General features: G+C 40.2%; 1 protein-coding gene across 8 annotated transcripts in view; it reads right to left on the reverse strand.

The window, feature by feature from the left end:
• LOC145456990 (uncharacterized) overlaps nt 1-16,095 on the reverse strand; it is a 66,051-nt gene that overhangs the window by 13,842 nt on the left and 36,114 nt on the right. For 5 of the 8 annotated variants that reach the window (XM_080335173.1, XM_080335145.1, XM_080335148.1 and 2 more), the window contains exons 5-22: nt 14,729-15,028; nt 10,876-11,071; nt 10,689-10,819; nt 10,319-10,625; nt 9,702-9,897; nt 9,556-9,632; nt 9,385-9,495; nt 8,864-9,032; nt 7,903-8,022; nt 6,859-6,970; nt 6,689-6,798; nt 5,723-5,880; nt 4,780-4,924; nt 3,941-4,047; nt 2,916-3,020; nt 2,404-2,508; nt 915-1,059; nt 733-853 (exon numbers count right to left, since the gene is read on the reverse strand). In XM_080335173.1, the coding sequence (XP_080191299.1) occupies nt 733-853; nt 915-1,059; nt 2,404-2,508; nt 2,916-3,020; nt 3,941-4,047; nt 4,780-4,924; nt 5,723-5,880; nt 6,689-6,798; nt 6,859-6,970; nt 7,903-8,022; nt 8,864-9,032; nt 9,385-9,495; nt 9,556-9,632; nt 9,702-9,897; nt 10,319-10,625; nt 10,689-10,819; nt 10,876-11,071; nt 14,729-15,028 (2,715 nt within the window). The remainder of the gene's footprint in view (nt 1-732; nt 854-914; nt 1,060-2,403; nt 2,509-2,915; nt 3,021-3,940; nt 4,048-4,779; nt 4,925-5,722; nt 5,881-6,688; nt 6,799-6,858; nt 6,971-7,902; nt 8,023-8,863; nt 9,033-9,384; nt 9,496-9,555; nt 9,633-9,701; nt 9,898-10,318; nt 10,626-10,688; nt 10,820-10,875; nt 11,072-14,728; nt 15,029-16,095) is intronic. The other 3 variants (XM_080335157.1, XM_080335191.1, XM_080335186.1) reach the window with 3 other exon arrangements.

The following is a 16,095-nucleotide window of genomic DNA, read 5'->3' on the forward strand; positions in this document are numbered from 1 at the left end:
TTAAGAAAATTGACCTGGTTTAAGTGACCATAGTGGTCGACAAACACCATGAATCACCACAAAGAATATATCCCTTGATTCGAACTCAAGACAGCTACGCCAAGATGCACCTGCGTTGCATATGTAAGTACATACTATATAAACTGCAGGTACCCAAATATTCAACAGAGCTCAAATATAGACATTGAAACAACCACAGAGGAATTCACGCACCCTGTCAGAAACCCAACACGTATAATACATATTTGAGACCAGTGTTTCTTTGCTGAATGAAGCAAAATATTCTAGTATTCAGCCCATTTTCGGTAAAACCAGGTATAAGACAGCAAATGTGATCGATGAGCCGAAGATGTGCAACAAATTATATCTATAGTTGTTCAGTCGCACGACTCCAACTATTAACACAAGTTCGGCTTTTGGTATATTCTTTCCTTCAAATGCGCGTTTAAAAAGTATGCTAGTTGGGTAATAGATTTGTTGAAAGGTCATAATTTCTTCAGTGTGTTGCAATTAGACTAATATGTCGGCTCACTGTTAAAGAACAAAGCAGTAAAACCAAGTAACGACTCGTTACCATTTTGCAATCAGAAGGCCTGGTACCCTAACTCAATTTGATATGCATGTTATATGTATATAAAAATAAAATAAATTATATGTATGTAAATATATTTGAGAGATCGCATATGTCGCGTTCGTGTTGTGGGTGTACCAAATAAAAAAATCTATGCGTACTTTTGCGGTAAACGCTTGGTTTTGAAGTGGAAACAAATATATCGTCATGATCCATCACCATTTGCCGGATGCAAGTGACCTGAGCTTGCTGGCCAGGAACTGACCCGCTGCAGCAGTAATTCTGGAATTTATTAGACAAATAGTTAGCATCGGTACATCATTTACGGGTGAAGGTCACTCACTGTAGTCGACCCACACTCGTAGCCCCCCTCGTCTGGGCAGTATGTTATTGGAATTCCTTGTATAATCGTAGTAGTTTTTGAAGTTGTACTAGATGCGGAAGTTTCAGGAGCCGTTGTCGATTCCAAATATGATTTAGTAGTCGACCTGGATCGTACATATAAATTTTACTATCGTTAAGAGAAGCCAAATACAAACTAGCAAACGCAGTCATTAAGTAGCGCTGGAACAAAATAACGACAGATGGAACGATGAATTAGTCATCTTCAAGTATAAGTGTTGCATTCAAAACAAAAATCAATTTAATACAAACATGTTTAAAACAATACCCTGGAACAAAAGGTGTTTTCATAGTTTTTGTAAACTATAACGTCACGAATCCTTAACTGTGACATCAAAATGGTCAATATTGCTCCTTGACGAAGACGGCTTCCGGTCACTGTCTTAAACAGACCACAAATGTCTTCGTCTTTGACCCGGACTGCATCGTTATGCAGCAGTTTTACGGTCGGTGGTCAACATCATCAGAACACACATTCTTTGCCAATGATCTATATCTACGTGCTATAACTGTTGAACCGACATTGATTTCGAGGTTTCCAACCATTCCATATCGTATACGTCGACTATGTCGGTGCAAATCGTCTTTAGGATCATATTACATGTTATTTTAGAAAGTATTTCCACAACTATGGCATAATTATACAACTTTTGAAAAAAAAATCAATGTTTTCTAATTCACTGTGTAAAACATGTTTGAAACAAAGTGTTTTGGAACACCGTTAGTTTTAAATTCAACCCTACTACTACTATGTATAAGCAAATACGCTGAGGTACTAATTGCTAGTGATGATATATTTTGTTTGACTTTACTGTTCCAAGAACTGGGATTGAATTAAGGCAAGCATTGAACCAGGTATTTAGATTGATTAGATTATTAGAATTAAAACAGATATCACGACCAAGATATAACGATACAATTTTAATGGAAGTTGGACTTGTACTGGCATTACTTCAGTAGTATGATACAGACTAGAAGGGAAAATTTACTGTTCGGCACTACTAGCTGGCATGTTAACTGATACAATGTTGGCAATATATTATCTTGATTGTTCCCATGGATTGTGGATATCAACGCTCTATTCTCGACAACTTATTACATATTGACAAGACTTGCATCAACTGAATGTCAACATTACATTTTTTAGATCAAGACCTAAGATGTTATCATATTAGGATATAATTCCAAGTGCCTTATTTCCTTAATGTGGGATGACATAATTAGGATTGGGATCTGGCATTAACCTATACTGTTCTACTGAGTATTCAATTACACAACGGACAGGTGGGTGGGTGTGTTAGTTATACAGTCAGATATTGACGGCGAATAGACATCTTTCAGATCTTATAACTTTTGTTCATTTCAACTAAGTTTCAACAGGTAAGCTACGAGTATAGCCCATATCGAAAGGAATGAGTGACTACTGTTACCTTGCTTCGTCTACGTGACAAGGTGGACAAGTCGGACAATTGAACTGTGTCGATTGCGATCCGTTGTTGACGACATAGAGAAGCACCATCATCATTCCGAGCATGCTGTTAAGCCACCGCGTTATATATACGTGCTTATGATTAGTATATTGCATGCACGCGTAAACGAATATGCTGGGTTAAAAAGCGTACCCATCGAAAAGAGAGGTATCTATTGTACATAGCTGACATATAATACGAAGCAAATTAGAGTCGAGAATCCATACCTGTGAGAGATTGAGTCGTGATTAGCAGTCTATTAAATGTAACTTAGTTCAGGGAACAATACATTTCCTTGTTTAAACATTATGGAACCACGATTGTCAGTGCATTATACAACTGCGATGCGAGGCGTCTACTTTAAGTGTAAAATACGTGCACCGAAGTTTGGAAATGTAACTGTAGAAATCATCAATAACTTATTATGGTCCACCATGACATGCAATTGTGTCACATCCGCATAGCCCGCCTACCCCGATTGATTCCTGTGCGTTGATACGATGCAGTGTAGCCCGGTGCACCCCGAGCTATCATTTTGGTCGACCGATATCGCATATAAAGATGTCATCGTTACAAAGCTAAATTACAGAACAACCATATCTCAATCATTACGTAGGAACAAAAAAAAGAGGAGTGATTTTTCGATGTTCCGTCACTTGAAGCAAGGAAATGAGTGCGATCTATCGGATTGAACCCTTGTCTGGTTTGTAATAATGTTTATCAAGTAGCAACACAACAAACGAATCATTTTCGAGGGATATATAAAAGTTAATGTGCACTTCAACCGCAGACGAATAGACGAAAGAGTGTCGCTGTACACCAGGGCTGTTCAAAAATAACCTTTTTTCCTGAATCTTGGTGGCTACGTGATTAAATCGTTAGGTTGCCTTAAAAAACGACGCAACCAAGATTTGAATTCATTCCAACCAATATTCGCAGATTTCGTACAGTTTGAAAATTTTTAATTTGCCCAAAAATGCAAAAAAAAAAATGTTTCAAATTTATTCTTCCAACCCCATGAAATTGTTGCGCTGTCTTCAAAAACGATGCAAAACAAATTTGACCCAATTCCAAGCCGTAGAAGTGGAGTTATTTCAGTTTTTCTTTGATAATTCTGGGATTATCCTTGATCGGTTCCAGCCACCAAAATAAAAGCACATAAAAGCACGGTTCAGTAATGCGAAGTGGAGACTTATGTTCCTTATTTAGTGTGAATGGTGGTTCGGCAACTTTAGTCATTTTGCACCAGGCCGATATTCTTGATTGTGATTCTTATCTGCAGGCCTCAGTAGGGACCACTTTCGTGCTCGACTTTTGTAAGACGCCGCGTATATTGTGGTGAGGAGGAGAGTAGTGAATAGATTCAACGCTTTACGCTTCACTTTACACCAGTACGTCGCCGAGCTCAACGATAACTTAGCAATAGTAAGAGTAGATAAATGATGACAATAGTGAGAACGAGATTGAAGTCCTCGTACGATATACCTAGATTACATACCTGGTTAGCATTACTAATAAAAGCACTACAACAATTCCTTGAGTTATCTTCTGGTTGAAGCAGCCAAATCCATGATTGATGTGCGTTGAATCGCCGCCGTGATTGCCCTGCGCGAATATAAGCGTAAAGTAATTGTTGAGGTGAATCTTTTTTACCTCATCCAGACATGTTCAATTTGATGTAATGAATTGCGTAACTTCCTCTGACGACTTCCCTATTATTACATTACGTAGCTTCAACAATGAAATGAAAGATGTTTATACCTAAATTTACTAAACTATGTTAAGTAGCCTTCATAACCCAACTTCAATAAGTGACATGGCAAGATAACAAAATCTGATCATTTTGGACATCTGTAAAAGCGATCGCACACTGTGCATGTGCGTGTGCAGTGTGCAGCCATCAATAGCTTCCGAATGACAAACGTTAAACATAACTTCGCGGATTTCAGGCCAATAAGTATATGTAACGACTATATTCCTATATTTTATGGAATATTCGTCAATACATCATATAGATATGTCTGCAAATATAACGTAAAACATCGCGGATATTGCTATGAGGAAAGTCAGCCGTAAAACTCATTAGTTGCTTTGCATATGACACATGGCTGTCGTAAATGGGCCATACCACCGTGTGCATTGTGATGAAACAGATATGTTGGTTTCACGCTTTTTCTGACATTCTACAGTTGAAGCACTGTAAATCTAAACGTTTGATTGCGCATTTAGAAATAGCTCTGACATTGAAAGCGAAGTTGCGAGACACATCCCATTGTATTGTCCGAAACAAGTAGATATATGTAAACCTAATTGTGTTCGTCGCCAGGAAATATTTACCTCTCCGTTCTTTCTTCGACCTTTGTCAGAGCGCTTTGATACGGGCCTTCTTATGCTCGATTTCGAATTGTGATTTCTATCCCTGGAGCTGCCGGCACGGCTCATTGCTGGCGAGTTAGTTGACGTGGAAATGCTGCTGGCGCCGCTGCAGTAGATGGAATTTGAACAAATATATGATGCTAAATAGATATAGAGTGAGTGTAGAGTGAATTTTTCAAAGGGTGACAAACATCTATTCTGGTAGCCGAGTGAGTATTTTCGCACTTCATATTCGAGGAATGTCAATAACTCTTCATTTACCAAACTGCCCAGAGTCCATTCATTTTAAGTGCAGAGCTCGGCAACACGAGTCGACATTAATTGACGGTGTTCAAAGGAACGTGTATTACGAGAGAATAATGTCGTCGACATCCGATTAATATATTTTAAAAAGTATGATTACAATAAATACCGATTCTACAGATACATGAAATCCAGTTCAACACCGACCAGAGAACTAGACGCTGAAACTATCGTAAAAATGGTTCGGATCCGCACCCACAAAGTTACGAATATTCGAGGAACTATTGACCAGTGACCGCCCTGCAACAGCAATGAGTTGCAGGTTCGAGTCCAACCGAGGTCGATTCCTGCATTACTACCCAAGTGTTGGAGCTCTATCTATAGGCTCCTACTTGTCACGAGATCCGAGTATGCGGTGTCATGCAAAAACCTAGCGCGAAAATTCACCGACGCGTGCTACAAATCGACCGTTCAGGAACCGCATTAAGGAATATCAGCCCGGTGTCAATGACCAATGACCATAGCAGTCAAAGCATCATGAATATAACAAACCACAATGACAACCACGTAAAAGTTATTATTATTGTTAGGTTTGGTGAGAAACGGAGATCGACTTTACCTTAGTATATAAGTCAAACAACCTTGATTATCTCTGACTCACCTGAACATGCTACTAGCCGTTGACCGTATACTGCCATACTTTTTGAGTTTGGCCAGTTTTTTGTTCCAGCGCTCGAGTTGGTCTATCCGAGATTCGAAATTGCTTGAAAGGTCACTGAGGGCTTGGACAGCCCCGATATTTTCCATAAATAACTGCTCCTGTAATTCAAAAAAGTCGTTCTGGATTTTTACGGGCAAAATTACAATGAAAGGAAAGGAGTAGAGGCGGGCAACCTCTGTCCAACTACCTCATGCGGAATTGATAATTTAACGCGAACCTCAGTGATAGGGTGGATCAAATTCGAATTCGATTTGAATTCGATTTGAATGGCTGACAATATTATTATTCAAGGGTGTGCAGTGTGTGGATCAAATTCGAATTCGATTTGAATTCGATTTGAATGGCTGATAATATTAATCAAGAGAGTGCAGTGTGCACTGTACAAGTGCATATTGTACAACCTGCGACCATATGTCCAAATTCGGCTTGCGATGAAAAATTTTGCGACCCGCGACGAAGTTAAATAACGTGCTATGTCCTAACGGATTTCTCATTTAGCTTCGTCTGGTTTGTTTGTGCTCAAGTATGCTAAACTAAAGATAAAAAAACTCAAATATATTGAATTTCAATTTGAATAATTTCACTAAATTTATTTGAAAACGTGAAAAAAGCTCCATCCAGGTCATAATTGTCCCGTGTTGTCCGATATGGAGGTTATGGATAAGTCTCCCTTCAAGCGTTACTAACTCAGCGACGATGAGCTCTCCAACTACTATACGAAAGCCTATATGTACGACAAGTGGTTTAACCGTATTATTTATATCCAGTCCACTCATCTAAAGGTTTGCTCAGCCCGTAAGTAAATGATAGTCGCAAGAACGTTGAACGGGAGCAACTTTGGAAGGATTTTCGAGTTTGGTGTCAAGTTTGGAACAGTTCCAGGGATATATACAACTACCAACTAACCTTGTCAATCACTAGGAAATTTGGTATCATTTTTCCATTCTCCAAGATGACATCGCCGGTGTCCTTGACAGCTGTGGGCAGAACTTGCTGAAATTCCTGAGCCAATACGCCTGTGGATTCGATAAAAAATGTTACAAAAATTCGAAATTGCGTACCGGATGGTTGCCTACCTGTGGTGACTGCGTCCGGGTCGATTCCTGCGTACTCACAATATTCTGGCGTGTATCTATATCTTACGATTCTGACGTTTTGGACATTCTTCAGCTGTTCTTTCGGATCCACCTAAAGTGAGGTTTTAATAAGGCCAAGCCCAGGGTTGTAATGATTCGGGTCGTGACTCGACTCGAATATGACTCGAGTGTCGATTTTTGGGGACTCGGCTTGACTCGAGTCATTTCTAGCAATTATAAAAATGACTCGCCTCGACTTGAATTAATTTGTGCATGACTCGTCGAGTTACTTAAGTCGAGACTACGAAGACTAAGACAGGTATTTCATTGTAAGTTAGAAAAACAGAAGAGAGGAAGGTATATATTTTTGTCCTTGACGTTTCGCGGTATATACACCGACTCGTGGTATGCATACACACGATCTGAGCATTTACATACCATGAGTGTATGATGTGCCGCTAGACAAGGAAGGTGCTGATATATCCTTGCACGGATTTTTAAGTCTTGCACCCCCCCCCCCATAGTATTGGAAATGCTGAGCGCCAAACGCGGAGCCACAAATACGAGTTTTACTGATCAGGTCTTTCGTCGGACCCGACCGGTGATTGAACCCACGAATTACCGATCAAGAAGACGGACGCTCTTATATTACTCCATCTTGTCGGTATAGTAATAGTACAGTCTCTATCAGTAGTGATGCTTGGAAAATATGGCTAGGGCGTTAGGTTACGGTAGGAGTGAGGAAAATTGAGATATCATATCGTGAATGCGAGGCATTCAATATCGTTCAGACAGAAGCGCGAGTTGAACATGAATTGAGCTCGAAACTGAACAGTGAACACAATGACTTGTATTCGAAATCGACCCTTTTTCAACTTGACTTTGACTCGAACTTGATCGGGCGGTGAATAGAAAAAAATTCGTCTTGACTCGAGTCAAGACTATAAACATGAAGTTGACCTATGACACAAAACCTTGTGACGTATAGTTACACAGCCCTGAGTAAGCTATACAACGAATGTGGGTCGTCTTGTGGTTTCATACTTCGTGAATATCCTCCTTTGCGCGAAGATCTGATGGTTGCATTACTCTTCCCGTAACTTTTAGATTTCCATGCACGACTAATGCCTCGTCAGGTTTATCATAGTTGATTCCTACTTTTCCCTGCGGAAATAAAACAGTATTATAGTTTTACACCTGTAATCGCTCAGAACAATTAGAAGAAAGTGAGAACACAGCGATTTCGTTTGGAGAACTATTCTATGATAATTGTACATCATACAGGCCTATATATATAATTAGTTTACGATCTGTATACTAGTGTATATGGATGAGCTCGTATTCGGAGACACATTCAAGTTGCAGCTAGAATGTGGAAACCAAGCTTTAGTTGGTCAATCACTGCTGAAAGATTTCATTTCGTAGATATTGTCCACAAATATCCCAGGAAAGGCATATATTCCACAAACTACACTCTGTTCACGAATCTCATAGGCAAGCCTAAGGTGAGGCGAGGTAAGTTTATTGACAAGCTGACATGCAACAATATATGTAGTTTAGCTTTAGTCGATCTGTTTGCTTATAAAGCTATCTAAACCGAAGGGTGCCGTGAGCATACATTACGATAAAGTCTGTGCATGGTACCCGACGGATATGCAACTCAAAACTATGCAACGCATGTTTGTCTGAAAATTTATCCAGTTTGTGAATGCTGCCACTACACTTGAAGGCTGTGCACTGTGTACAGTCATTGTCGATGATGTTAATGGAATGCTAAAGCAGAAGCACGCATCTGCTTTTCGGCAGCACAACACGATAGTCATCAGCCGTTTGCGATGTCTATATTACCAGTGAAATTATTAAAGATAAGCCGATTATATTATTTCAAAGTTTCCACCTGTCAGCGAAGTAAGTATCACAAACTAAAAATATAATATATCGCCTCAGGCAAACGCATCAAGTATATCGTGCATTTCATGTTATTGCGAAGACGGAAATTCCTTACATTGTGAAAAATCGCTTCAGGTACTTGAGCTCTCTGCCACTGTACGTCGTCACTATCAAACTGTCCGGGGTTAGATGCTCTGACAATAATCTTCTCCGTGTTGGATGCGGATACCATGTAAGACTTCCCTTCCGCTTGCGCTTTCAAAGCCACAACGCACATAAAGTACCTGCGAATTGATAAAGATAATCCCCACTGGTGTATATGTATGAAATTAACTGCACAACACAAAGAGTCGACGATTTACGACTGTTTCGTTGATCATGTCTGATAAGCGAGTCTTTAGCTTCTTAGCTGTTTCGAACCTCGCACTCGCTGCAGCAAACCTAACGGTATTTCATTAGACTGGTTGTTGATTGTTTTAAAATTTGGAATCTTGTTTTATAGGCTATATCCTTAAATGAAAAGAACTGGACGCCAATGAACATGTTTACCCGAGGTTTAGAAACCCCGCTATGGAATAAATGTTTACAAAAGCCGAATGATTAATTTCATGCCAGCATAGTATCAAATAGATGTACCTTTGATCAGGGTTAGGTCTTCCTTTCTTTCTCATGTTATTCGCAGTGGTTTCACTGAAATGAAGCCGTCCGACGGTAACTTTAGTAACTTGATCCCCTGGCAAATCCACCCTGTATCGACCGCAAATTAGTGTATCGAAATTGAAAAGTGCAATTAAATGAATATCGTACTTCACAGGATGAAAAGACTTTTTGCTTCTATCCGACTGGGATTGTTCAATGCTGATAGTTTGACTTATGCTTTCATACTGTCATTTTTAGAACGTAATATTTTTTCATTAAATCCTTGTGTGATAGGCATGATTTGTACACATTACCTTAACACCATAGAGATCCAAGTAAAACGCGTCGATTTTCTTCAAACCTTCATCCGTTTTTATGAAGCTGGGGTGTCCTTCAACCCCGATGTGAACTGTTACTTGGAAATGGTTTTTCTTCTGGCATACAAATGTATCGTCTGGTACAGCAAAATTGAATCCTTTATCCGCATCGACCCGGTACGATACAGTAGGACTGAAATCATCATGGTGTTATGGGTCTGGTATATTATTATACGCGATAATGATAAACATACGATACCTATGGTTCCATAAATAGACCGTCAATTAGTGAGTCATGGACTATTGAAATTTTTGAACGATGGCTATGTGGGTGATGGGATTAGAATTTTCGGTCAATGGGAGAGCTGTCAAGGCCTATGTGTTAACACAGTTGTTCAATTGACCATATTCTTCCATGATTAAATGGTCAGTATGGAGTAATCGAGAGAATACCTGTACAGTACATGTACATACAGTAAAACAACGCTAACTCAGCCATTACATAGCCTATGTTGTAGACGACAGATTCGAACGATCACACCTCCTAGAATTCGCATGAAGTTATTTGGATTACCAAATATCAAGCTCGGGTAGGATCATTTCCCCAAACTTACAGTTCTTTCCCGTCGATGTCAGTCAGTCTGCACCAGATGTCCATCTGATGCGGCGACCATTTTATGACTTGATAGGAATTGGTGTCCGTGAACTGCGTTGCACCTGTCGGACTGACACTCGTTTGTGCTCTTTGCAATACTTCCGTTGACGGTATCATTTGACTTTGTAATTGGGCAAGACTGTTCACCGGAAGAGAAGAACCAGCGACTAGAGTTCTCTGAATATTTCCGTGATGTCGCGACATCACATCATTCATTTCGTATGCATCGTTAATATAGCCGTGCGATCCGCTAGGAGATGTTATTCCTGGAAAAATATTCAGATAAAAATTACAATTTCTCTGAAAGGACGTCAATAATATCTATCTACCTGGTTCCTGCTTGATAGCATGTTGCATCATTTGGTATTGCTGCGTTAACAGACTTGCATTCAGAGGCTCTTGGATGATATTTTGATTGGAAGACGGCTTACGCTTTTTCGGTGCCGAAGGACCATTTCTACTTTAACACGTAAACTAGTGTCACATTCCGAAGCGCCAAGACATTTATAAACTTACATGTGCGAAGATAAATATTGTAACATGTAAGGTTCCATTTGAGGTTGAACGGGTATAGGGTGATTGCCGGAGTTATTAGCCGCGGATGAATCGTTTCTCGCTGCTGGAGGATTATTTGTCGAATGAAAACTTGTTCCTGCGGTGCATCGTTGGTCTACAAAATTTCCGTTTCCCTGGAAATTTGTATGAGAGCCACCTGAAATTCAAAGGAACGTATGATGATGCGACCGTGACCGTACCATGTAAAATATTTTATTTGCTAGTTTGGATCGGAGTGATGGCCGGGACACGGAATTTGAGGAATCCACAGGTATAATACGTAGCGACTGCAACACAGCTTGGCTGCAAGATTTCCTATGTTAGTGTTGGAGGTTTATCTATAGCAGGGGTGGGCAAACTACGGCCCGCGGGTCGCATGCGGCCCGCAACACCGTTCTGTGCGGCCCGCGCGAGTCTAAAGAAACTTTATTAAAAATATTGATAAATGCGTACTAAAAATCGAATTAATGCAGGGACTTGATTAAATTTTTTAGCACCATGATATTTTTAAGAAAATGGTTCTCAAACTGGGGGGCACGCCCACCTTGCGGGCATGAAAGCATCTGAAGAAGGGCGCGAAGCTGAGATCAACTGAAAAAAAATTACGCGCTCGGCGCGATTTACTTCCAATTCACATTTGTTGCTCTGTATTTAGTCTAAATTTCATATTTAAAAATATCTCATCCACACTCCACAGTCATAGTCTTCCATGTCATCAAACTACCCGCTAGCTATGCTAGCATCCTGGTTGCGTTTTCTTATATGACGATAACGGGACGCGATATCTTTCACCATCATTAGGGGGCGTGTCTTGCAAAGTTTAAGAACCACTGTTCTAAGGTAAACACATCCTATATCATTTTTTATGTTCAATGTCTGGTGCGACAGCCCGATATTAAAGCTCACGCAGTTTGAAAGGTCTCAACTGCTAAAAATCACAGAAATCCTAAACGAGATTGACGTAATTCGGATCACGAGTGTGATTTCAGATTGGCCACTCCTGTTTTAATTTTTTCAGTGATGTGGTTATAAAAAGCAATTCGCGCGTGTCTTAGGTAGATTCGTTCTCTGTGTGCGTAGAATGAGGGTATTAAATATTTTATTTACACACAGTAGAATCGTGTTTGAAGCTAACATGCTTATGATGCCGTCAGCATTGTGTGTCCTGGAACTGAACCAAATGTGGAATTAGCAATCAATCAATCAATCAATCAGGTTTATTAATATTTTCATCGTTTCAAAACATCACAAGAGTGCGAATCTATGAACAGATCGCTGCTGACAGATTTAAATTTCAATCCTTTTCTAAGAATCGGGACCGCCGACTTTCCTCTCTATAGCTTTGACAAATTTGGTTATTGTGGTCGACCAGCCTATGAAATCTCGCCACTGTTTCTGGCGCATGTGCGATATCATCAAAGCAATGCTTGGTTTGTTTCAAATAAGCATCTCCATGTCCTCACTATATAATCAAATACCAATATTGCGTTTTGGTTTATAATCCCAAGTTTATATAGTGCGGCCCGCGAATGGATTCAGATGTTGAATGCGGCCCGCGAGCTCAAAAGTTTGCCCACCCCTGATCTATAGACTCCTCATCTACATCCTATCAGTATTGCAAAGGCCTAGAACTAACGTGGGCCGTAGTAAAAGTCGTCAGCACGGGCGTCATGAAAAAGAAACCTGTCTGGTGTGAAATGACTCATGTCGTCGACAGACTTAGGATGTTAAAACAACAACAACTGATGTCTTGGTTGGGTTGCAATAATCGCGTAAGGTGGTTATTAGGGTTGTCCAAAATTTGGAAAATCTCAAAAATGTTGGGTATCAATGTCGTATTCTATAGATTATTGATAAAAAACAGTAATGAGCCTGAAATACGCACACAGGAAGGTCGTTAAGATTTGTCGCAAAGCGTTTGAAAGTAGCGGCCGACGAGTGGGCGTGCCAGCGACCATAGAACGACCACAAGACTAGTAATCACGAAATCGCGACTCTCGATTGGCTAATCGGCTATGCTTCAATGATCACGACGGTGGTGGCTTGCTGATTAGTTGTTAAAAGAGTTTGGTAACGGCGGTGATTCTGTAAGCGCATTATAGGTTGGCTCCCAGATAATGATTTAAGATTAGTTCAGGACATGTTGAGTTACTAAATACATGATGATGAAACATGTTGAGTTACTAAATACATGATGATGAACAAACAACAGCTGCTTCACATAAACTTGAAGCATGACTGGCTTATTGTGAAGGAAACCGCAGTAGCCCACATGTCTGTTTTGACCGAGGGAAAGCACAGAACACGCGGAGAAATATTGCAAAGGCGCTTATGCAAGTGGCGAACGAATTTCTTGTTTCAGAAGGAATGCATCATCATTGAATACAAATATAAAGCTTAACAATGACACTACTTTGTCTGATCTTATTAGGCTCCAGCCGTGCTATATAACTAAAGTCTTCAATGCTCTAAGGATTGGCTGAATCATCCGTTTATGCTGGATACTTATTAGACTCTTAAATCAAAATGAATTCACTCGTAAGTGCTGTCAAAGTCGTCAATGATGCCGTAGAAGGAGGTGTAATGGTAAGCACAGACTATGCTGATATGACCACTACAAATGCTGGAATCAAACCAGACATGGATATAAAATGAGCTTAAAATGCAATTATAGCGGTGCGATGGTTACATTTCTTCAGGGTTTCAATATATAAGCTATCTGGTCGGTCCATATAACATCTTCTGAGCAGATAAGATTTTGTGGGCTATCATCTCACATATGGTGTGATGCACCAGTTTGCGATGACTAATATTCTTTACTTACGTCCAGAAAAGTAGGAGCACTGACGTAATTGCAACCATAACTAGGTATTTGTCGGATTTACATTTAATTCTAAAAGTGCACAATCATTCGCTGTTTCGCCACTGTCATGCTTGCAATTCTCTAAGGCTAAACTATACAAGCAAACTGTATTTTTAATTGTCATGCCAGCATAGTCTGTGCTTACGTTTTCAACTCTTTGTTCGGCATCATTGACGACTTTGACAGCACTTTAAGAGTGAATTCATTTTGCTGTAAGAGTCTAATAAGTCCCCAGCATAAACAGCTTATTCAGCCAATCCTTGGGGCATTCTAGACTTCAATTATATACCACGACTGGATCCTAATAAGATCAGACGAAGTACTGTCATTAAGCTTTATATTTGTATTTAATGATGATGCATCCTTTCTGAAACAAGAAATTCGATCACCACTTGCATATAAGCGCCTTTGCAATATTTCTTCGCAGTTTCTTTGCTTTCCCTCGGTCAAAACAGACACGTAGGCTGAGGCCGTTTCTCTCACAGTAAGCCAGTCGTGCTTTAAGTTTGTGTGAAGCAGCTGTAGTTTGTTCATCATCATGTATTTAGTAACTCAACATGTTCTGAACTAATCGTAAATCATTATCTGCCAACCAACCTACAATGCGCTTACAGAATCACCGTCGTTAGCAAACTCTTTTAACAACTAATCAGCAAGCCACCACCGTCGTGATCATTGAAGCATAGCCGATAAGCCAATCGAGAGTCGCGATTTCGTGATTACTAGTCTTGTGGCCGTTCTATGGCCGCTGGCACGCCCACTCGTCGGTCGCTACTTTCAAACGCTTTGCGACAAATCTTAACGACTTTCCTGTGAGCGTATTCCAGGCTCATTGCTGTTTTTTATCACTAATCTATAGAATAAGACATTGATACCCAACATTTTTGAGATTTTCCAAATTTTGGACAACCCTAGTAGTTATGTCCGAATGAAAATATAGTAGTGTGTTACCTAGTGACGGATCATGAGTGTGTAACATGGCCCTGGAATTGCTTGTTTGAATGGAATCCATGGCCTTCTCAAATTCGTGTTGTTGCATTTGCACTTGTCTGTCGTGCGGTGACAATTGTTGGCTGGAATGACGATTGTTGTGGTCTCCAAGTGAACTTCCACCAACGCTTTGCTGGCTACACGTGCTGTCACCGGAGGGACTACTCCCACCGGCCATATGGTGTTGATGTTGTGATATTCTATGACGTTGTATTTGTTCCGGCATCCCAGAGTCAATGTACCGATTGGATTCGGGATATGCTGCAAATAAGATGGTGTTAAAGGTTCATAGGTTTGTAACATGAATTCATCGGTATGCAAACAACCCTAGAAAGTTTGGCATTCAAATTAAATCGAACATGATTATACAAGATCACATCCAGCGTTCAGACATGAAGGTTCACAACGAAACTCTAGTATACCGTCAACTACAAGGTGTCATGACTTATGACCAATACCTTAGTGCAGGGGTCACCAACCTTTTTGCAACCAAGGGCTACTTTTGGGTGCTGATTGAAGCGACGGGCTACCATTTACTCCCATCGTTTACCCGCACCAGACGGAATTTCCGTCTTGATATTAGTAGCACTGGGCAGGAATCGCATAGCGGTTAGACTTGAGAGTCTTTTGAATCAAAACATCTCATTTCAACTAGCTAGTCACTAACACTTTTTAAGAAATCACGAATTACTTCGCACCATGTTTATATAAATTATACAACAACTGTCAGCTCAAATTTTAAAATAAATCATGTCACACGTTAGACTGGATATCGTGTTATCTTTTTCTATACCAGTCAGTGGGGGGTCTGGCATTGCATGCTATCAACTAGTGCGCTGTACTCTGGTATGTAACTTGACACTGCAACTCTGAGTGAGTGATCCAGATGTGCATTATTGAGGCGTGTTCTGAGTTTTGTTTTATGAAGGTAGTGTCCGCAAAAGCTGATTCACAACGATAGGTTGATCCAAACGCGCTTGCAACCTTCATAGCTGCTGCGCATACACCACTGTACTTTTCCGTGTCAACAAGGCACCAAAAGTTTGCTGCAGCCTTGTGGGCTTTCAGATGTAGGTACAGCGGTACAATTCCAATCTCTAACTGTTCAGCAACCAGGCATGACAGATTTCATTATATCTGACAGCAGCATCGATTACAGAAAGTTAAATAAATGGTACTATAAACTGCGTTGAGTGTAAGAAGATCAGCTGTGTCAGAAGATGCAATACGTAATGGACATACTGCATCTGCTAGTAATGTTGTTTACTACTTTGGTATTGTCCTGGACGTCGAGCTACCATAACGGTACCCCACCATTTCAAGAATAC

This window comes from Botryllus schlosseri, chromosome 2, assembly GCF_051294905.1.
Source record: "Botryllus schlosseri isolate E-star chromosome 2, Bs_hap1, whole genome shotgun sequence".
Classification (NCBI taxonomy): domain Eukaryota; kingdom Metazoa; phylum Chordata; class Ascidiacea; order Stolidobranchia; family Styelidae; genus Botryllus; species Botryllus schlosseri.